We start from the raw sequence: 22813 nt of genomic DNA, 5'->3' as shown, positions 1-22813 counted from the left end.
TATCGAACGTGCAGAGATTGACGGATCTAGGGGACCTGACACTAGGATGAAACCAAACTAGGTCTGAGGACCCGATAGTTGGTGCGAAACTTAGATAGATCAAAGGACCGACCCGATATCTGGCGGGAAGTCTAACTAGATCTGCGGTGCCTGACAGCTGACCGAAGTCTAGTTGGGTCTGCTAACCTAACAACCAGCGAGAAGATTTGGTGGGTCGAGAGACTAGTTAATAGACTTTAAATTGGTAAGTGGTCCGAGATTGGACTTTAGGCGCTGGTTCAGTTTAATTCTATTTTGGATCTCTAAACTGAGACCTTGACTAATTCCTGGTCTTAGAAGGATAGAAACTAATTATTACTACTTATTATTTTTTTTTTGCTAACTTTATTTTACAGGTTAGATGTTTTACTATTAGACTAACACATTTTACAGGGCAAAAAAAGCACAAAGGCCTTGGGTGAAAAATACCCAAGGCGCCTTCGGGAGCTTTGAAGACACCTTGAGTACTGTTCATGGAAGGCGCCTTCCATCAGATAAAATCAAACTTCTTTGATGATAAGGAGCGGCGTTTGTCGAGATAAAATTTTGCTTATGGAAGACGCCTTCAAGAGTATGGAAAGTGCCTACCACACTCCATAAAAGAGCATCTCGACTAGCCCTTCTACACAACTCATTTTACGAGCATCTACGTGTCCATTTGGCGTTCTGATTGATCTGATTTCCTGCTAATGCTTCAAAGAAGTCTTTTTGTCACTAAGCTGCTTTCCTGAGTCATCTAATCATCTTTAGTAGACCGACAGTAACACATGAGCGCACCCTAAATTGTTGGTAACTTTAAATAGTGTTGTAATTTGCAACGAATCCATTTTCATTGCAAATTTGCGACGAAAATGGGATTCATTGCAGATTTGAAACGAAATATATTCATCACAGATTTGGCAATGAATCCATTTTCATTGCAAATCTGGGGCGAAAACAAGATTTGTTGCCAAATCTGGGACGAAAATATGTTTTCGTCGCAAATTTGCATTTGGTGAATTATGCAATGAATTTTGTTTTCGTTGCAAAATTGCAACGAATTTTGTGATGAAAAAAAATCATCTGAGAATTGACGATGAATTTACATTTTATTTGTCACAGAGTTTGGCGATGAATTATTCACGATGAAAATGTTTTTGTCACCAAGCTTGTCACAAATTTTTTTTGCAATGAATTTTTAAATAATCTTGATTTTAGTGAATCGCCTCAGCAAGCTGGGCTTCCAAGTTGATCATTCTACTCATCAAGAAGCTTGGAAGTAGAAGATTCAAAGTGTCTTATGAAAATTTTGGCAATTTAATTTTGTTAGATTTAAGTGGTGTGTTGACATGTTAATTAATAACACACGGATTTGTCAGGGTAGACAAACCTATTAAAGTGGTTTAATTTGATGTTTTAACTACTGATTTTTTTTATTATTGGATGTGGAAGCTTAAATATTATAATCTTAACCATAAACTCTAAATTCTAAAAAAAAAAAAAAAACATGTCCCCCGGGCTATGTGTTGGATCGTAAAGTTCGCTAGAGAGGGGGGGGGGTGAATAGCGATCGTCGAAAATCGCAAATTAAATCGAGTACGCAGCGGAAGAGAAAAAAATTGAAGCAACGCTAACAAACCAATTTTACTTGGTCTGGAACCTTCGTCGACTCCTACTCTAAGGCTCGCACGTGAGAGTGCTTTCATTGGACAATCACTAATAATTCGCAAAAAGTATTACACAATTTAGTACACGAACTATAAAAAATACCGACAACAAGGAAAATGAAACTGATTCGCAAGTTGTCGGAGGAGCTTCGTAGCGTCGTAGAAGCATCTTTGGAGCAGCGCGCAAGAGAGCAATTGTAGAAGAAGTTGTGTTTGGCTCTTGGTGGAAGACTACTTATATAAGCAGTTCCAGGCGCCCGAATCCCTTTCGGGCGCCTGGACCGTGACATCGGCCAACCAATCAGTGCACTCCACGCTGGCGACGAGATAAGCTTCAGGTATTCTGGGCACCCAGATCCCTTCCAGGCGCCTGGACCCCCCTTTTCCAGTAACTCTTTTTCCTGCAAGAAAAGATTAGTCCGAGGCAATAAAAATTATATTACCCTACAAAACAAAGTTAGCATAGTATAACAAATAGAGTAGTAATTAGATTATAATAAATAAAGTAGTAATTAGATTATGTCTCCTCGAGAGCAGAATCTAGTCATGTTCTTAACTTAGATTTCTCAAATGGATCGAAGTTGGATCGACGCTTACTATTCCCTCAAACGGGGAATGCGTCCTCACAAAGTCACTCTCCTCAAGTGACTTACCTTAACTTACCGTCTTGTCAAACATCCGGTCAACCCGTTGACCTATCTAGACTTCATGCAAGTTATCCGATCGGCCCGTTGACCTAGCTGGACTTCCCTGCAACACTGAGTTGGCACAATAGATAAAATATTAAAGTAAGACAATGTTAACATATTTCAAGATTCGCTGGTCTGGTTGATCGCGCACGGTCGACCGGAAACAAGTCAGTCACATGTAACCTAGGGATACCTCCCCTAAGGATGCCTAGCTTCACTCACTATGACTTCCATTACTTGGCTTCACTCACCAGGACTTCCACCACCTAGCTTTACTCACTAGGACTTCCACTACCTAGCTTCACTCACTAGGGCTCGGCTTCACTCACCAAGACTTCCACCACCTAGCTTCACTCACTAGGGTCCGACTTCACTCACCAAGACTTCCACCACCTAGCTTCACTCACTAGGGTCTGGTTCACTCACCAGGACTTCCACCACCTAGCTTCATTCACTATGACCCAGCTTCACTCACCAAGACTTTCACTACCTAGCTTCACTCAGTAGAGTCCGGCTTCACTCATCAAGACTTCCACTTTGCCTAATCTCCAGTTAAGACTAGTCACTCAATAGACTTCTCACCTATCTATCCTTTGGTTAGGACTTACCTTTGCAAGTCATCTAGTTCTGACTAGACTTCTCTCTTCCAAACATCAAGTCCGGTTTAGATCAACCCTTGGTTAAATTGACCAAACTTAGGTATATTGTCAAACATCGAAACCCTAGAGGTCGATTGCACCAACACTATGATACCATGGTAGGACATTCAGGTTCTCACCCAAATATTCGTGGTTTGATCCTCAGTTATGACGTATTTGTAGGAATTTTTCCTCCAAATAGAGCGCGCAACAAATGAATGTTAGGCTTCTGAACTACCCGCCACACACGCTTTCTGATTTATCCCGGTAGTCGGTAGAAAAATTCTGTGAGGTCAGATTATCACCCTCTGGGCTAGTCAATGAAACTAACTGAATTTATTATAAACATAGTGCACATAAGGTGAGTGTCATAAGATAAGTAGGGTAAGAAAATCTTATATAGAGAGAGAAGATATGTCAACTTCCCTAGTGTGACTCCGTTCGTGACTCACTGTGCAATGATCCGCAATAAATTTTTCGGGGCTCATCTCAGTTCAATTTTTATTTTTTAAAATTTTTTGATCAGGGCACCTAGATTTGACCGTGTCGCCCTGACTCTATTTTTTTATTTTTAAAAATCAAAAAATTCTTAAAACATCCTAAATACATATATTTTACCCCGTGAGCACCTAAAATTTTTTATATTGAACACTATAATTTAAGAGTAAAGCATGAACTCTAGAGGAAAAATCTTATTAGTTTAAATTTATTATAACATAATCCCTAAATTCTAAATATATATAATATACCCAATGAGCCTCTAAAATTTTTAATTTTGAACGTTATAATCCAAGAGGTAAGCCGAAACCCATCGAGCAAGAAATGGTGGGGAAAAAATCAATCATTAATTAAAGTTTTGAAGAATAACAAATCGACGCAATGCATAAGAAATAAAAACGACTATGAACTATTAATTTCCTCCTATATATCAACGGCAAAAAGAATGCTGGTGCGACCATGATTCATCTCCCATCCATGGCGCTGGAAACGCACACTCTAATCACCTCCGATCCTCTTCACAGCTTCGCCTGCAACACCATAGGCGAGATAAGATTATATGAATTAATCACTATCAGACAAAGTTCGCTAGCTCATTCAAGAAGAAACGCGCGTGTTACCTGAGAATAAAGAAAGGTTCCGAGTATGGCAACGGCCGCGCCGAGGGCATTGACGGGCTGGATGGGCGTGCGGAAGATGATGATGGAGGAGACGATAACAGATATCCGTTTCATGGTGTTTCCCACGCTAAATGTCAAGGCAGAGATTTCATCCAACGACATGTAGGAAACCTGGTTGTACAAATGATAGAACACACTCTGTGCTACCACCCACCTGTTCCAGAAAAGTTGTTGCATGCAAAAGAGTGAAACCAATTCGAAGAACAAAATTAATTTGAACACAGGACAAACAAGCTTACCAAACAAAATGAGGACCAATCTCTGTGACGGCCTTCTGCCAACCAGCTGCCCAAACCTTGGGACCTTCCACGGCAATTGCAAATGGTGTGAGTATCAACAGGGATAACAGAGGGAGGCAGGCGTAGTAGTTCATCCCGCTGACAGACTTCCCGGTCATTCCCCTCTTTGAGAAGATGTTTCTGAATACAAACGCAAGATTCGATATCATTGCGCCCATGAAACCTGTAATCGATGCGAACGAGCATGAATCAAAGCTATGAGATTAAAAGAACACTCTGTTTGTTAGAGTCATACCCGTGATGTTAAAATTGAGCTCCGTTAGGGCAGACAAGGCGCAGCCACCGATGATCGGCAGAAGCGAGAGATAAACCGACAGAGGGAAAGCTTCTCCAAGGAGAAACCTTGATACCAGAACTGTGAAAGCTGGCTCCCCGCTCTTGATTATGTGCGTGAACGACACGGCTACCTTCGACATGCTCACTGTGGCTGCTACATGCCCGATGGTGTGCGCCACGGCCACCTGCAATCGATTGGGGAAAGAAATCGAGAAGGAAGAATCGGTGAATAGGGAAAAAAAAAAAACCAATTGTTTTGCTTACCAGAATTAGGGATTTCCAGAAGCCCATGTCGGTCTTGGGCGGCTCGGTAACCCTAGCTGCCCAGAAGGCGAGCATTATGAGGGAGCCGGCGGCGAGGGAGAGCGTGGAGGTCAGCCAAGGGTAGGGGAAGGCGTTGAGGACCTTCTTGTTGTAGATGTTGAACACCACGTTCAGCGCCCACCACGTCACGAAGTAAAATCCGATCTTGAGCTTCTGCGCCGCCGCCGATCGGCTCTCCTCCTCGCCGCTGAGCGGGACGGCGTCGTTCCTGCTCGCCTCGTCCGCCCTGGTCTCCGAGAAGGGGCCTCGAGGCTTCGCAGAGCACAGACCTCGGTTTGGGGTTAGGTAAAGGGGCTTACGAGCGGAAAGGGAACTCCGGACCACCTCGCACAATAAGGGAGCTCGAGGACGAACACCAGATCTCGGCATACGAGCCACCGAAGGTCTTAGATGCGCGGCGGCAGCAATGGCCGGGAAAGAAGAAGCCATGGCGGAGCAGAGCATCGTCGCGACGTAGGTCGAGGCTAAATCCTGCTCGAAAAAATCGAAGCGCTCGCTCTGTACTTGGGGTAGTAGGGATGCCACAGAAGGTATTTATAGGGAGCCGTTCCAGACCGTTTCTAATATAAAAAAAAATATTTTTTCATTGTCTTTTAAATATTTTGGACCCAATATAATAATTAATATAAAATTGACGGTGTCAACTATTTCATGTTTCAGCTTAATCATCTAAATCAAAGAAAAAAATTTAAAAACTTTTATGTAAAAATTTAGATTTATCTTTAATTTTTAAAAAAAAACTTTTTACCGAGTATTATCTCTAGCACTTAGATTAACAAATTATATGGCAGGTGCATAAGTGCCCTAAAAAATTTCAGCATAAATTATATTGGGTCAGGGTCAAATAAAGTTAAGGTAAAGAGTCTTTATTGTTAGAAAAGTAATAAAAATGATTATCTGATAATTTTATATGCAAAAATTGATGAAAAGAGTCATGACTCGTGATTAACAAGTATGTCTATGCCCACGATTTTGTTTTAAATGTGAATGCGTCAATTTAATAAAGATTATGATAAAAGTGAGAGCAAAATTTAGGATTGACAAAATGTTGACAACTCACTAACGATTGTAATTGATAATGATTGATGATATCAATTATTTGACGACATTATTATGTGTAAAATGGAATGTCTAAGTATCTTATGACAACAAAACTAAAGTCTTTGAGGGTAAAAGAGCGATGTAAGTCTTTAGTTAAAAATCTAGGGTTTGTGTGGCATTAGAGGAATTGGCCTAAGATTAGATTTTCTTATGATATTTTTTATTACAACAGTCATGTCAACGTTCAAATTCCCGTTTTAGTTTTTATGTTCTGTCAATCGATAAGGGTAGTTCCGTCGACGGAACACTTGAACGGTCATGTCAACGTTCAAATTCTCATGTGTTAAACGTTTTGGTTTTTGTGTTCCATCTATTGATAAGGGTTGTTTTGTCGACAGAACAATATTATTTGTATTAAATAAGAATTAAATTCACTTTGTTTTTAGTCAATCAAAAAATTAGTTTCGTCGAAGGAAAAATTGGTTCCATCGACGGAAAAATGCGTGTTTTTAAAATAATTTAAACATAGTTTTGAAAAATAATATTTTTGAAATACCATATTAATTTTCTAACTTCTTTTCTACCTTAAATGATAAAAAGAATTATTAAGTTGTTTAATAAGTTAGTCACAATGTAGTTATTTTTTATTCAAACAAAAACCTCTTTTAGTTCATGTCGATGCACTTGCTCTATATCTGAAACCTGGGCTAGACCCTATACATATCACACCAATCTATGTTCATCAATACATAATCAAGGTAAATCCTAGGTACTTGTGAGATGCCAAGGCTTCTAGATCTATAGGATCATGAATACTAAGGTTTTATGCTAGGCTAATTCCAAGTCAATTTGGGATCAAGTTTTATAAAAATATAGTTTTGAAAAATATCAAGTTTGAAAAAAAAAATTTATTCTACAGCACACATACGTAACTTCCGTCGTAATTTACTGAGCTCGGATTCAGGTAATGATTTTATAAAAATGTTTGCCAAATTTAGTTTGGACTCAACATAGTTAAGTTTAATTTTTTTCCTTTGGCGACATGGTCCCTAACAAAATGATATTTAATTTCTATGTGTTCGATTCTTGAATGATGTACTAGATTTTTGCTTAGATTGATTGAATTTATATTGTCAATAAAGAGTCTAATGTTTTTATATGCTAAGTTGAAGTCTTTTAAAGTGTACATCATCCATAAGAGTTGTGCAACACATTCTTGAGCTATGTATTTTGCCTCAGTAGTAGATAGGGCAAGACAATGTTGCTTTATACTAAACCAACTAACAAGTGATGATCTCAAAAGTTGGCAACCATAGCTTATGTTTTTTCTAACCAACTTGCAGCAGGCATAATTTGAGTCAAAAAATTCTAAAAGGTTAAAATTGGTTGTTCTAGGGTACGACATGCCTACATTGACCGTACCTTTTAGGTACCTAAAGATTCTCTTAGCACTTGTCAAATGAGATTCTTTTGCACAAATTTGATATCTTGTACACATACTAAGTGTAAATAGAATGTACAGATGGCTTGCAGTTAAATATAGTAAATTATCTATTGCACTTCTATAATATTTTAAGTTAACTTATTTTCCATTTTAGTCACTATCTAAGTTTATATTAATTGTCACAGGTGTTTTTATTTCTTTAGTGTTCTTCATTCTAAATTTTTAAGTAGTTCTTTTGCGTACTTTTGTTGATGTACATAATATAGGACCCTTGGCGGTCGGCTAGAGGGGGGGGGGGATAAATATCCCTGCAAAATAAAAGGAACCTTCCTTGAACTTTTGCAGCTTAATTAAACTAACACTTGCATAAACAAAATAAAAGACTGAAAAAGAAGTAAACTATAAGTAGACTTGGTTACAATCGAGGAGGCTGTTAATCCAAGGAAGTTGAAAGCTCAGTAAGCAATCTCCTTCAGGTGGAGAAACCTCTTATAGCGTCGATGGCTCACAAACAAATACTAGAACAAACTAAAAGTATTTACAAGTATTGTGCTAAACTATTGGGACCAGAGCTATATTTATAGCTATGGTTGGGGCGTCTGGAAGGGTTCTAGGTGCCTAGGAGAGGATAAACTTTTATCCCCTTGTAACGAAACACGCCACGTTACGTTCTAGATAATTTTCTTCTCCAGGCGCCTGGAAGAGTTCCGAGCGCCCAGGACCAGTTCAGGGCGCACGGACCAAAAAATTAGCTTTTGTTGATTTTTCGGTCCTGGTCTTCCGCTCTATTTCCGCTCACATTGGTCCGGGTCTTCTGCTCCGGCTCTGGCTCCGCTCGCTTGGGTGATCTCGGCCATTCGGAATAGGACTCACCCAAACCCAACTTCCGGCCTTCTCGAGCAATATTCCGCTCCGGCTTCTCATCCCTCGAAAACGTCGCGCGTCTCCTTCTCATCCGCCTGTGTACTCTTCCGCAGCACCTCGTTCCTCAGACCACGGAGCCTATCGGCTCTCTTCCGTGCCATTTTTTTTTTCACTAGTTGTGTCTTTTGCTCGACTTCCTGTGCTCCTAAGTTCCTGCACACTTAGACACAGGGGTTAAATGCCAACAAGACCTAACTTGACTTGGTTGATCACATCAAAAGCACCTTGGGGTACTTACAATCTCTCTCTTTTTTATGTGAGCAAACTCAAGTTAAGTTAAGGTAAATCATAAACAAATAACAGTTATAATTTTTTCAAGTAAAAAAATTTTGCAGGTACAAAAAAATGTGTACTAACTACCCTCTCCTTAGACTTAATCTTTACTACTCCCCCATATGTTTACATTAAAAATGGGGTACTTTTAAAATAACTTTGGAAAACCTAACTTTAAAGTCTAAGGGAAAAATAAAAAAAAAAATATGAAAGGTTAAGTTTTTAAAACTTTGATTTAAAAAAAAAAATCCTTTAATTGTTGAATTTTAGGCAAAATAAAAAGTTTGCATTTTGATAATTAGTTCATAAAAATTTTCTAACGAAAAAAAATTCAACAGATTGTTTAAATCAAAATTTCACAAAAAGTTAAATTTTAGGCAAAAATAAAAATTTGCATTTTGATAATTAGTTCATAAAAATTTTCTAACAGAAAAAATTTCAACAGACTGTTTATATTAAAGTTTAAAACAGAATAACTTAAACAAATTTTAATGATCAGACCTAAATAAATTTTTCTAACAAAAATTTAAAGCATTAGTTATATGCTTCACAGTAAGTCAATTAAATATTTATTTCAATAATTGGCTTCCAGGTTGTGGCGAGACACTAGACCTTCTTGATTATTAGAACAACAATCGCTTTCTAGACAAAGTCTTTTAAAAAAATTAAACATCTAAATTTTCTTTCTGAAAGCCCTAAATCCAGAAAATAGTTAACCTAAATATTATTTTAGAACTCAGTACAGGTTCCTACCTACTGGATTTACTAAAAATTTGGAAGGTATGTAACTTTTGGGGACTTTTCTAATTTATCCCTGGTGTTTTCTAATGTATCAGTTTAGCCTACCATACTTTGGTTTTTGAAAGTTATTTAGTTTCAAATATACATGATCATTTTTCAAACTTTCGATTTGTATTTTCAATTTATCATTTTCTAATTTTAAACTATCAAATAAATCTAAGGGACATGCATTGACTAATTATCTTTTCAAGTCTATATTTTCTTTTTATAATTTTACTAAATCCTTAGAAAGAATCTTAATAAATTGAAATAACTTTTCAGGAGATAAGGCACGTACCTGACTTACCTCATTTTCTGATGCTTCCCCTTCATCATAGCTTTCCTCTGATGATCCTCCCCCTTCATCGATGCTCATCTCTGAGCTGCTTTCGTCTTCTTTTTAATGGTTAGCCATTAGAGCTAGTCCGATGTAGGCTTCGATTTCGGATTCAGATGACGTGTCATCCCACGTCACCTTTAGATTATGTTTGGGCTGGGTTGGCTTCTTGTTCTTCTCCTAGTCCTTATTCTTCAATTTTAGGCAGTTATCTTTAACATGTCCTTCTTCATTGCAGCAGTAGCATCTTACTTTCCTTTTGCTTTTTGAACGATGCACTTGATTAAATTTTTTTAGTTTTAAATATTTTTTAAAATTTTCTTACCATGAGTGGCGTTTTATCGTCATCAAGTGATGTCTCAAAATTTGGTTCATTTATTTTTGCCTTGATTCCTTCTTTATACCAGCACATCTTGACTCATGAATTTCAAAGGTTGAAAAAAGTTCTTCTAAAGTACTTACCTTTAAATCCTTAGAGATAAAATACACATCTACTAAGGTCGACCATTCCGAAGTTCTAGGAAATGTGTTAAGCTAGTACCTTAGTGAATCTCAGCTAGTTACCTTTTCTCCGAGATTCTTGAGTTCAGATGAGCTCCTTGATTTTTGAGTAGAGGTGTGTGACGGTTTCGCCTTCTTCAAACCGGATGTTGCTGATCTGGTTCTGGAGTAGGTCCTATCTCACTAGTTTTGCCTCCGAGGTCTCTTCGTGTAGTTCTAGGAATTTCTGCCAGAGCTCCTTGGCTGACTCGTAGGCTCTGATATGATTGACTTCTTGAGGTGGTAAAATACTAAGCAGATGAAACTTTACTTTGTCGTTTTCTATGAAGTCTGCTTGCTCCTTCTTCGTCCACTGATATTCTTCTTTATCTTTCGAGACTGCAAAATCATATTTCATAATTATTAATAATTTAAAATCTTTTTTGAAAAATACCTCCATCTTTTTCTTCCAACTCGGGAATTCCCCCTCGAATTTCGGTGGGTAGATGATCGGTCCGGCCATCTCGTGTACTTTGTTTGGCGACTAGTCCTCCTGAAGTAAACCCGCTCTGATACCGATTATAAGACCCTTGGTGGCTGACTAGAAGGGGGTGAATAGCCTTGCAAAATAAAATAAACCTTCCTCAAACTTTTACTGCTTAATTAAACTAACACTTGTATAAACATAATAAAAGATTAAAAAAGAAGTAAACTAAGAGTAAAGGCACGAAGGGGTTACTTGGTTACAACCAGAGAGGTTGTTAATCCAAGGAAGTTGAAAGTTTAGTAAACACTCTCCTTCAGATGAAGAAGCCTCTTACAATGTTGATGGCTCACATGTAAATAGCAAAACAAACTAAAAGTGTTACAAGTATTGTGCTGAACTATTGGGACTAGGGCTGTATTTATAGCCCTGGTCGGGGTGCTTGGTGTTGGTGCGGGTAGCACTAACGGTCTAACCCAGGTTTTGATGAATGACAAATGGGTTAAGTTAGTTGTGTTGTTGTCTGACACTTTTATCAAGTGTGCAGGAAAAGTCCAGCTAGGTCGACGGGCTGACCGGATAGCTGGCGAGAAGTCCAAGCGGGTCGACGGGCTGACCGGACGCTTGGCGAGAAGTCCAGCTAGGTCGACGGGCTGACCGGATAGCTGGCGAGAAGTCCAAGCGGGTCGACGGGCTGACCGGACGCTTGGCAAGAAGTCCAGACGGGTCGACGGGCTGACCGGACGTCTGGCAGGTAAGTGAGGTAAGTCACTGGAGGGGAGTGACTGTGAGGACGCGTTCCCGGGAAGGGAACATTAGGCGTCGATCCGGCTTAGATCCATTTCGGATATCTAAGTCGAGATCGTGACTAGATTCCGGTCTCGAAAAGACGGAATCTATGTCATACTCTGGATGCTAATTTTTATTACTGAACGTACCTGTAAATATGTGCTAACATACTATGCTGCAGGGTTTATTTGCCTCGGACTAACACTGTTTTGCAGGTAGGAAACAGTGGGGGTCCGGGCGCCCGGAATGGCTCCGGGCGCCCGGAGGCAAATTTTATCCCCAGGACGACGTTGACACTTGGAGCATGCTGGTTGGGAGTGCTACGTCACATTCCAGGCGCCCGGAGGGGATCCAGGCGCCCGGAGCAGCATATAAAAGAAGCCCCAGGCAGGAGCTTCAACACACAAGTCTTCTGAGAACTCTGAGTCCAATCACTCTGCTGCTCTGCGCTCCAACGACGTTGACAAAGCTCCGACGACTCACTCCGGCTCTCCTTTTTAATTCATTGTTTGTCGGTTAGCTTTGATTTCTTTCTTTTCATTAGCAATATTTGTACGTAAATTGTAATTATCCGAATTGCTAGTGAATTGCCCAACGAAAGTACTCAAGGAGTACGGGCCTTCGAGTAGGAGTCGTCACAGGCTCCGAACGATGTAAAAATCAACAGTGTTCATCTCTTTACTTCTTTACTTTTTCCGCTGCGTTTTAACTCGAGATTTTCGAATCGATATTCACCCCCCCTCTATCGAATTCAACGGTCTTACAAGTGGTATCAGAGCAGGTACCGCTCTGATTTGGTGCAACCATCAATCAGACAGGGGGTGAAATCATTTTTTTTAACAATTCCAAACTGATATTATTATCTTTTTGGAAGTTTTTTTCGTTGCATTTAAAATCAAAATTGGTACAACACCAACTTAGAGTTTCTATTTCTCCCGCACTGCTAATCCAAGACGAAGTCTTGGGATTTTTTTTTCCAGTTAATTTAGCATGTGCAGGATAAGATGTCTCAACAAGAAGGCTTCAGCACAGTACGTCCTCCCCTATTCAACGGGGATGACTTTTCGTACTGGAAGAGGAGAATGGAGGTCTACATGAAGACAGACTACGACCAATGGATGTGCGTCACAAAGGCTTACAAAATTCCAGTAGACAACTCCGGGAAAATAGTAGACCCTGAAGAATGGACAAATGATATAAAGAAAAAGGCATCAATTGAAAACAAAGCCATCAATACTCTACACTGCGGACTAACACGAGAAGAACTGAACCGGGTCGGACCAGGATAAGATGTCTCAACAAGAAGGCTTCAGCACAGTACGTCCTCCCCTATTCAACGGGGATGACTTTTCGTACTGGAAGAGGAGAATGGAGGTCTACATGAAGACAGACTACGACCAATGGATGTGCGTCACAAAGGCTTACAAAATTCCAGTAGACAACTCTGGGAAAATAGTAGACCCTGAAGAATGGACAAATGATATAAAGAAAAAGGCATCAATTGAAAACAAAGCCATCAATACTCTACACTGCGGACTAACACGAGAAGAACTGAACCGGGTCGGACCACATGAAAACGCTAAGGAGCTTTGGGATAAACTGATCGAGCTGCACGAAGGAACAAGCGACGCAAAGGTAACAAAAAGAGATTTGCTGTTAAATAAAATTTTTAATATAAAAATGCAGGAAGGAGAAACGGCAAGTCAGCTCCACGCGAGGGTCAAAGATATCCTCAACGGTCTCCACGCGATAGGCCACCAAATGGAGAACCGAGACTTAATCAGGTACGCGTTAAATGCTTTTCCGTGAAACAATTTGTGGGCATCAATCGTAGATGCCTACAAAATTTCAAAAAATTTATCTAAATTAAAATTGGATGAACTCTTCTGTGAATTAGAACTTCATGAGCAAACTAACGCCGGGGTCGAGAAAGGTGTAGCTTTATTTGTAGGTTCCTCTAAAGAAAAGAAGAACAAACCCGAATCTGAAGAAGATTCCGATCAAGACTCTGAAGACGAAGAACACAGTGAACACAGTAAGGAAAATGTTCACCAGGAAAAAGAAGAACTTCAGCAGAAGATCAGATCGCCAGCAGACTCAAGAAATGTCACATGTTTCGGATGTAACAAAAGGGAACTACAAGAACGAATGCCCAAGATTGAAACTTGACAAACCAAAGTCAACAAGAAGAAAGCCCTCAAAGCAACATGGGACGATTCCTCCTCGACGAATCGGAAGGAGAAAGGCAAAGCACCAAAGTCACCTCACGATGGCTCAGGTGAAACGGAAGACGAATCGGAGGAATCGGAAGGCGGGTCCGAACCCGAATCGAGCCACGAGTCCGCACTCGTTTCGAAGGTTCGAAGAGGTATACCTAAACTTAAATCGTAAATTCTTTAGAATTATCTCGTGTTTAAATAAAAAAGTAGTTAAGTTGGAAAATGAAAATAAATCGCTTCTTGAGGAAAATCAAAACCTCAAGGAACAATTAAAAAATTCGAATCCAACTCAAGATCGAACACTTGAGGAGGAGAATTTATCATTAAAAAATGAAATTAATAAGTTAAAAGAATTGTTGGAAAAATTCACAACAAGATCTAAAAATTTAGATTTAATTCTAAATAACCAAAAGGCATGCTATAATAAAACCGGACTTGGATATAAGTCAAACTCAAACAAAACCTTTAAATCATTATTAACCCAACACAAAGCAACTAAACAAGCTTGGGTCCCGAAAGTGTGCTTAACCACGCAAGTAGGACTTAATCAATTCTATATACCTAAAGATAAAATACATTATATAAACTTGAATAAATCAGATCAAAAACTAAAATATAAATTTAACTTAAAATCAAAATTCAAAACTCAACAAAATTTAGATTATCACCAAGTTGATTATAACTATAAAAAGAATCGACACAAACCCAAAATCTAAATTAAGGGCCAATAATTCAGGGGGAGGCTCCAGAATAGCTGGCACCTCCAAAACTAACATACCCGACAGGGTAACCCAAAACAAACTAACCCTACAGGGTAATTAGGATTAGTAAAAAGAGACCAAGTTTAACTTGACTCATGGTACTGGTGAAGTTTTTGGATGATAGTACGTTAGGAAAGCTTGGGCATCGCATGTCTAGAAAGATATGGCTTCGATCTGGTGCATTTGGCCAAGTGGAACTGACCGAAGCTACCCTTAAACGAATCCTAACCAGTTAGACCAAGATTTAGTACTAAGTTCCGTGGATAGGACTATTCGGAAAACTTCGAAAGGTTGGTTACTTCTAATGATGTCCATGAGACTCACCAAGCTTAGAAGTTTATCCGAAGAATGCCTATTTGTGGAAACCAAAGCTAAGTCTGAATCTAACACTAGTTAAACCAAAACTCTATAATCAAACCAATTTCATCTCACAAAACCATAGGTTTCCCTGATTGATAATATAGTTCGGGTGAGATGAATAAGGCTTTAAAAATTATTTTCAAAATTTTAACTTAAAAATTATTTTCAAAATTTTAACTTAAAAATTATTTTCAAAAATTTTAAACTTAAAAATTATTTTCAAAATTTTAATTTTAAACTTAAAAATTATTTTCAAAATTTTAATTTTTAACTTAAATTTTAAACTTAAAAATTATTTTCAAAATTTTAAACTTAAAAATCATTTTCAAAATTTTAACTTAAAAATTTCAATTTTAAACTTAAAAATTATTTTCAAAATTTTAAACTTAAAAATTATTTTCAAAATTTTAATTTTAAACTTAAAAATTATTTTCAAAATTTTAATTTTTAACTTAAATTTTAAACTTAAAAATTATTTTCAAAATTTTAAACTTAAAAATCATTTTCAAAATTTTAACTTAAAAATTTCAATTTTAAACTTAAAAATTATCTTCAAAATTTTAAACTTAAAAATCATTTTCAAAATTTTAACTTAAAAATTTCAATTTTAAACTTAAAAATTATTTTCAAAATTTTAACTTAAAAACTTTAATTTTAAACTTAAAAATTATTTTCAAAATTTTAACTTAAAAATTATTTTCAAAATTTTAAACTTAAAAATTATTTTCAAAATTTTAACTTAAAAACCTTAATTTTAAACTTAAAAATTATTTTCAAAATTTTAACTTAAAAATTATCTTCAAAATTTTAAACTTAAAAATTATTTTCAAAATTTTAACTTAAAAACTTAAATTTTAAACTTAAAAATTATTTTCAAAATTTTAACTTAAAAACTTTAATTTTTAACTTAAAAATTATTTTCAAAATTTTAACTTAAATTTTTAACTTAAAAATTATTTTCAAAACTTTAACTTAAATTAATTTCAAAAAAAAAAAAAAACCGGGCCCCCGGAGTCCCCTATAAATAAGGGGCAGCGGCGCCCCCAACATCTGCCCCACTCCCTCTCACTTTTGCCAAGGTTCACTTTGAACCTCAGTGCGAAAGTACTCTAAATCAAAATCTTCTTGCGGTGACGACGCTGTTGCGATTCAACCGAGGTCGTCAAGTCTATATTTTTTTTCTTCGATGGCTCCTCGGTAAAACACTCTTCCACTCTCTAAAAATTTCTTTTGTCTTCTAATTTTTTTTTTAAATATTCTTTATATACAGTAGGAAACGAACAAATACTGGTGCTGGACCCTCCAATGCTAGTACAGACCCTAGGTTTCCCACAGACGAACTTAGGATTAAATTTGAGTCCACCATTTATAAGGCCATTAGGACTACTTGCATAGATAGAGCGTTCTTCCTAAGGTCATGTCCCTCTGCCTTAGAGGTTATAGGCCACTACAATTTAAGGAACCTTGTCGAATGTACCAGTCCAATAAACATAAGTCTATGTGCCGAATTTTGCAATAACCTAGTAAAAGTAGACGACTTCACCTATACCACTAGGGCGGCAGGCACTGATATCGTATTTTTCCCTACGACTATCCGAGAGTTTTTAGAGTTGCGTCCTTCTACTTGCTCCTTTTTATGCTATCCTCCGAGGGATCTACCGTTCGACGATCCCTACTCACATATTACTCTCGATACGATGTATTCGTATTTTTTTGGGGGAGCGAGAGATCCCACTGTGACACAGTTTAGGTCAGTAGAACTTAGAGTCCAGGACTACGCTCTTTATAGGGTTGTAGTTCTTTGCATTTTACCACTGACCACTCGGGACATCGCTGTGATGCGCCCATTCCATTCATTCCTACTTTATGCCCTGATTCATAGGTTAGAGATTGACATTAGCCTACATATCTTTTCCACCATCATTTACTCAGCCGGATACGTGACTGACAGTCGAGTCCATATGCCATTTGGTCACATTCTGACAGCCTATATGTCCTCATTGCACATTGATGTCACTAGAGGAGACGTTGCCCATATGACCGAGTTCGATGTTATATCCTCTCGGAACTTTTCCCTAGCCGGCATCCAGGTAGATAGAGATGATGGGACTATGACTTGGCGGAGGGGGGCACAGCACCAGCCCGATCCAGACGCACAGATGGACGAGTTCATGCTCGCACTATTTCCGGAGGAAGCCGCACCGGCTCCACCACCACCCCCAGCTCGAGCACCACGACACGCTTCCCGCACTCTAGCCGACCGTATGACCGGACTAGAGAGAGCCATGGCGAGTCTCCAGCAGGAGAACTCCGACTTTCATCGGGACATACGGCGAGAGGTTGCCGAGTTACGAGCTGCCGGGGACACCCGCCACACTGAGCTGATGACACTTCTTCGATCCTTGGGATCTGGACCACCCCCTTCATCATCTCAGTAGCTTTAGTGATGACCTACTTCTGTAGCTACACTATTTGCAAAATATTTTGGATTTATCTAGTGGCATTTCAAACTTACATTGAATATGCTCTATCTTAATAGACTAGGAAATTTCAAAAAATACTTTCAAAAATGATTTTATCAAAGTATAGGTTAAACTTGTTTGTTTTCAAAAACTTTCCATTTTTAGACTTTCAAAAACAGTTTTGGCCTTAGACTAGGTTTACATCCTTAGAAAGCATGTACCCATAGGACTAGTTTTTTGAGCATCTCACCAACACCCTAGGGTTACCTTGCTTGTGTTTGACAAACATAGAAAGGGGTGAGATGCATAGGCCAACTGTCTAGACTTAAGATGCTTATTTCAGTGCATCAACATAAGTTTGGACGTTAAATATAATTCAGATATTACTCAGATTAAAGTTCATCAGTCAAGTCAAACACTGACTGATTATAATTTCCTTAATCTGACTAACCTAGTGAAAGCTACTATCTTCTGATAGTTAGTTAGTACCTAATTGGTTAGACAGCTGGTTAGAATTAAGTATCAATTTCAGGGGGAGAAATAAAACTACCTTAGTTTTCCAAATTGAATTTTAAACTTAATTTTGAAAATCAAAGTTTAAAAACAACTTGTTTAAAATTGTGAAATTCTTTTACCTCACAAACTTTTTATCCATTTTTCCTAGTCTTTGAAAACTGACCTTTTCAAGTATTTTAAACCATGGTTTTAACACTTTTACACTTTGAAAATTTGATTTTAGAAAACAAATTTTACAAACACATTCTAAAAATATGATCTTAATTTCAAAGCTAAATTTTACAAACTAAGCTTCTCAAAATCATTTTCTTTGATTTTGAAAATTGAATCTTTTACAAACTTAGTGTTGAAAAATAAATCAGTTTTGAAAAATATATTTTCTCAAACTTGTTTTGGAAATTTGGTTTGAAACAGTTGACCTTATACACTTATGATTGAAAATTAGACAATCTACACTTAGCAAATTTTCAAAAGCTAAAGAACAAATGCGTTAAACAAGTTTTTTTAAGCTCCCCCAAAGTCAAATTGATTTTTCTTGGATTTAAAGAGTATACTTTTATCCTTGAATTTTGAACCAGACTCAGTTATTTTTCATGATTAGGTAACTTAAACACTATGCTTATTTACCCTTGTTCTTTTTTGATAAATGCCAAAGGGGGAGGAGGGTTAGGTGGTTAAGTTAGCTAAACCAATTTGAAAACTCAAACTAACTTTAAAACCACACAAATGCATGTTGTTTCGTACATATGCTTTCACTAACTTAACCAGGTTGTCATTCCATCAAAAAGGGGGAGATTGTTGGTGCGGGTAGCACTAACGGTCTAACCCAGGTTTTGATGAATGACAAATGGGTTAAGTTAGTTGTGTTGTTGTCTGACACTTTTATCAAGTGTGCAGGAAAAGTCCAGCTAGGTCGACGGGCTGACCGGATAGCTGGCGAGAAGTCCAAGCGGGTCGACGGGCTGACCGGACGCTTGGCGAGAAGTCCAGCTAGGTCGACGGGCTGACCGGATAGCTGGCGAGAAGTCCAAGCGGGTCGACGGGCTGACCGGACGCTTGGCAAGAAGTCCAGACGGGTCGACGGGCTGACCGGACGTCTGGCAGGTAAGTGAGGTAAGTCACTGGAGGGGAGTGACTGTGAGGACGCGTTCCCGGGAAGGGAACATTAGGCGTCGATCCGGCTTAGATCCATTTCGGATATCTAAGTCGAGATCGTGACTAGATTCCGGTCTCGGAAAGACGGAATCTAAGTCATACTCTGTTTAATTATCTGTTGAACCTTAACTGTGCTGACAATCTGTTTTACAGGATATACATTTGCCTCGGACTAACTTTGTTTTGCAGGAAAAGGGAACAAGGTGGGCAAATTTTATCCCCAGGACGACGTTGACACTTGGAGCATGCTGGTTGGGAGTGCTACGTCACATTCCAGGCGCCCGGAGGGGATCCAGGCGCCCGGAGCAGCATATAAAAGAAGCCCCAGGCAGGAGCTTCAACACACAAGTCTTCTGAGAACTCTGAGTCCAATCACTCTGCTGCTCTGCGCTCCAACGACGTTGACAAAGCTCCGACGACTCACTCCGGCTCTCCTTTTTAATTCATTGTTTGTCGGTTAGCTTTGATTTCTTTCTTTTCATTAGCAATATTTGTACGTAAATTGTAATTATACGAATTGCTAGTGAATTGCCCAACGAAAGTACTCAAGGAGTACGGGCCTTCGAGTAGGAGTCGTCACAGGCTCCGAACGAAGTAAAAATCAACAGTGTTCATCTCTTTACTTCTTTACTTTTTCCGCTGCGTTTTAACTCGAGATTTTCGAATCGATATTCACCCCCCCTCTATCGAATTCAACGGTCTTACACTTGGAAGGGTTCCAATCTCTTGGGAGGGGATAAACTTTTATCCCCATCACAATGAAACGTGTCATGTCGCGTTCTAGATAATTTTCTGCTCCGAGCCCCTGAAAAAGTTCCTGGAGCCCGAACTAGGTCCGAGCGCCCTGGACTGAAAAATCAGCTTTTGTGGATTTTTCGATCCCGATCATCCTCTCCGTTTCCGCTAGCCTTGGTCCAGGTCTTCTGCTCCGGCTCTGCTCGCTTGGGTGATCTCAGCCATCCGGAATATGGCTCGTCCGAACCTAACTTCCGGCCTTCTCAAGCAATCTTTCGCTCCTGCTTCTTGTCCCTCAGAAAAGTCACATGCCTCCTTCTCATCCGCCCCTATACTCTTCCGTAACACCTCGTTCCTCAGACGCACCGAATCTGTCGGCTCTCTTCCGTGCCATCATTCTCGTTAACTGCGTCTTTCGCCCAACTTTCTATGCTCCTAAGTTCCTACACACTTAGACACAGGGGTTAAATACCAACATGACCTAACCTGACTTGATTAATCACATCAAAACCACCTTGGGGTACTTACACATAATTCTCATCTTTAGTTTATTTTATTTGTAAACCTAGGAAGAAGGTTAACTTACCTACTAAACTTATTTTGAATTCTTTTTCCATTAAGGTTATAAATATTGATGTAATTTATACTAACTGTCTAACTCAGGTCTTGACGAATCATAAATGAGTTAAGTTAGGCATTTTGTGATCTAATGCATTTATCGAGCATGTAGAGATTGACGGATCTAGAGGACCTGACACTAGGATGAAACTCAACTGATCTGAGGACTCAATAGTTGGTGCGAAACTTAGATAGATCAAATGACCGACCTGATATATGGTGGGAAGTCTAGCTAGATCTGCAGTACCTGACAGCTGGCCGAAATCTAATTGGGTCTGTAGACCTGACAACTGGCGAGAAGACTTGGTGGGTCGAGAGGCTAGTTAATAAACTTCAAGTTGGTAAATGGTCGAAGTTTGGACTTTAGGCGCTAGTCCAGTTTAGTTCTATTTTGGATCCCTAAACTGAGACCTTGACTAATTCCTGGTTCTGGAATGATAGAAACTAATTATTACTGCTTTTTTTTGCTAACTTTATTTTACAGGTTAGATGTTTTAGTATTGGACTAACACATTTTACAGGGCAAAAGAAGCACAAAGGCCTCAAGTGAACAATACCCAAAGTGCCTTCGGGAGCTTTGAAGGCGCCTTGAGTACTGTTCATGGAAGAAGCCTTCCATCGGATAAAATCAAACTTCGTTGACGATAAGGAGCAACGTTTGTCGAGATAAAATTTTTCCTATGGAAGGCACTTTCAAGGCTATGGAAGGCGACTTCAGGACTATGGAAAGTGCCTACCACACTCCCTAAAAGAGCATCTCGACTAGCCCTTCTACACAACTCATTTTATGAGCTTCTATGCGTCCATTTGGCATTCTGATTGATCTGATTTCCTACTGCTGCTTCAAAGAAGTCTTTTTGTCACTAAGCTGCTTTTTTGAGTCATCTGATCATCTTTGGTAGACCGACAGTAACACATGATCGCGCCCTAAATTGTTGGTAACTTTAAATAGTGTTGCAATTTTTATACTACTGCTGTAAAAGGGAAGTGTATGTTGTTATATTGTCCCTATTTTTGTATTCGATTACCTCTTTCGGCAGTTCTAGAAGAGGTGTTTAGTGGATTATCCATCGATAGGTCTGCGGGACCTGGGTCTTAGAGTAGGAGTCACCTAAGACTCCAAACCAAGTAAAAATCGACTAAGTTTTTTCTTGTATTCTTTTTAGTTTAAACTTTCCATTGTGATTTTATTTTAAATTTGTAAAATAACTATGTTTTTAAAAACACGTGATTCACCCCCCCCTCATGTACTCATGATCCAATAATAAATTCTTTTAAGAATCCTGAATTGGTGGAGCCAAATACTATGTCATCGACGTAAACTTAGGCTATGAAGATTTCTAATTTGAGGGTCTTTACAAAAAGGGTTGTATTAATTTGGCCTTGTTTCAACCCTTTTGAGATTAGATTTGTCAATAGCCTTTCATACCAAGCCCTAGGGGCTTATTTGAGACCATAAAGAGCTTTCTTAAGTCTACATGGATAGCATGGTTTATATTTTCAAATCCTAAAGATTGACCTACATAGACCTCTTCCTTGATTAGTCTATTTAGAAATACAGATTTGACATCCATTTGGTAGAGTCTAAATCATTTATGTGCTGCATAAGCTAGCAACATCTTATAGATTCAAGTCTAGCTACTGGGGAATAAGTTTAGTTGTAGTCTAATCCTTCTACTTGGCTAAACCCCTTAGCCACTAATCTAGCTTTATTCCTTATTATTTCACCTTGATCATCTAACTTATTTCTAAAGATCCATTTGGTGTCTATAATTGATTTGTTTGTCAGTGGAGGGACTAAGTCCCAAAGCTCATTACGTTCGAATTAAGATAGTTCCTCTTGCATGGCTATAACCCAATCTGGATCGGGTAAAGCCTCGTCTATAGTTTTTTATTCAATTTTTGATATTAGTGTAATTTGACCTATGCTCCTAAGAGTTGATCTAGTTTGAACCCATAGACTTGGGTCACCTAACACTTGTTCAATTGCGTGGTCTGGATCTAAATGTTTGTGTATTAATTAGACTTGGGTCACTTAACTCATGTTCAATTGAATGGTTTGAACATTCTTAATCTTTGAGTGTTAATTTCTTCTTGCTGTGGGGTTTGTTCATCATCTTCTTGATTTATAATTGAGGTTCCATTAGCTCCCCCTTGATCATTGCTAGGTGAATCAAAAATTTGGTTTTGATTTAGGTTGAAATCTTTAGAGTTGGAATTTTCATCAAATGTTACATTCGTTGTTTCTTCTATTTGTAATGTATTGTTATTATAGCCTCTATAGGCTCTGCTATTTAATAAGGACCTAGAAAGATTCCATTTTTGATTTTAGAGGTAAATTTACCT

At 38.5% G+C, this 22813-nt stretch overlaps 1 protein-coding gene across 1 annotated transcript; it reads right to left on the bottom strand.

Annotated features, from left to right (window-relative positions):
• Nucleotides 1-3893: 3893 nt before the first annotated feature.
• On the bottom strand, nucleotides 3894-5589 carry LOC122016742 (glucose-6-phosphate/phosphate translocator 1, chloroplastic-like). Its single transcript, XM_042574132.1, has 5 exons — nucleotides 5030-5589; nucleotides 4725-4950; nucleotides 4430-4652; nucleotides 4131-4344; nucleotides 3894-4040 (listed from the first exon to the last, which is right to left on the bottom strand). The coding sequence occupies exons 1-5, from the start codon at nucleotides 5531-5533 to the stop codon at nucleotides 4029-4031; spliced, it is 1179 nt and encodes a 392-aa protein (XP_042430066.1). The 5' UTR covers nucleotides 5534-5589; the 3' UTR covers nucleotides 3894-4028.
• Between the last annotated feature and the right edge of the window lie 17224 nt (nucleotides 5590-22813).

Source organism: Zingiber officinale, chromosome 8B, assembly GCF_018446385.1.
Source record: "Zingiber officinale cultivar Zhangliang chromosome 8B, Zo_v1.1, whole genome shotgun sequence".
NCBI lineage: Eukaryota > Viridiplantae > Streptophyta > Magnoliopsida > Zingiberales > Zingiberaceae > Zingiber > Zingiber officinale.
Note: the sequence above shows the minus strand (reverse complement) of the source record. Positions and strands in the feature narration are given on the sequence as shown.

Coding starts and splice junctions, on each gene's coding strand:
- LOC122016742 (XM_042574132.1), bottom strand. CDS start 5,533: ATGCTCTGCTCCGCCATGGCTTCTTCTTTCCCGGCCATTGCTGCCGCC. Junction 4,951..5,029: donor TCTGGAAATCCCTAATTCTG/GTAAGCAAAACA, acceptor AATCGATTGCAG/GTGGCCGTGGCGCACACCAT. Junction 4,345..4,429: donor ATTGGTCCTCATTTTGTTTG/GTAAGCTTGTTT, acceptor TTTCTGGAACAG/GTGGGTGGTAGCACAGAGTG.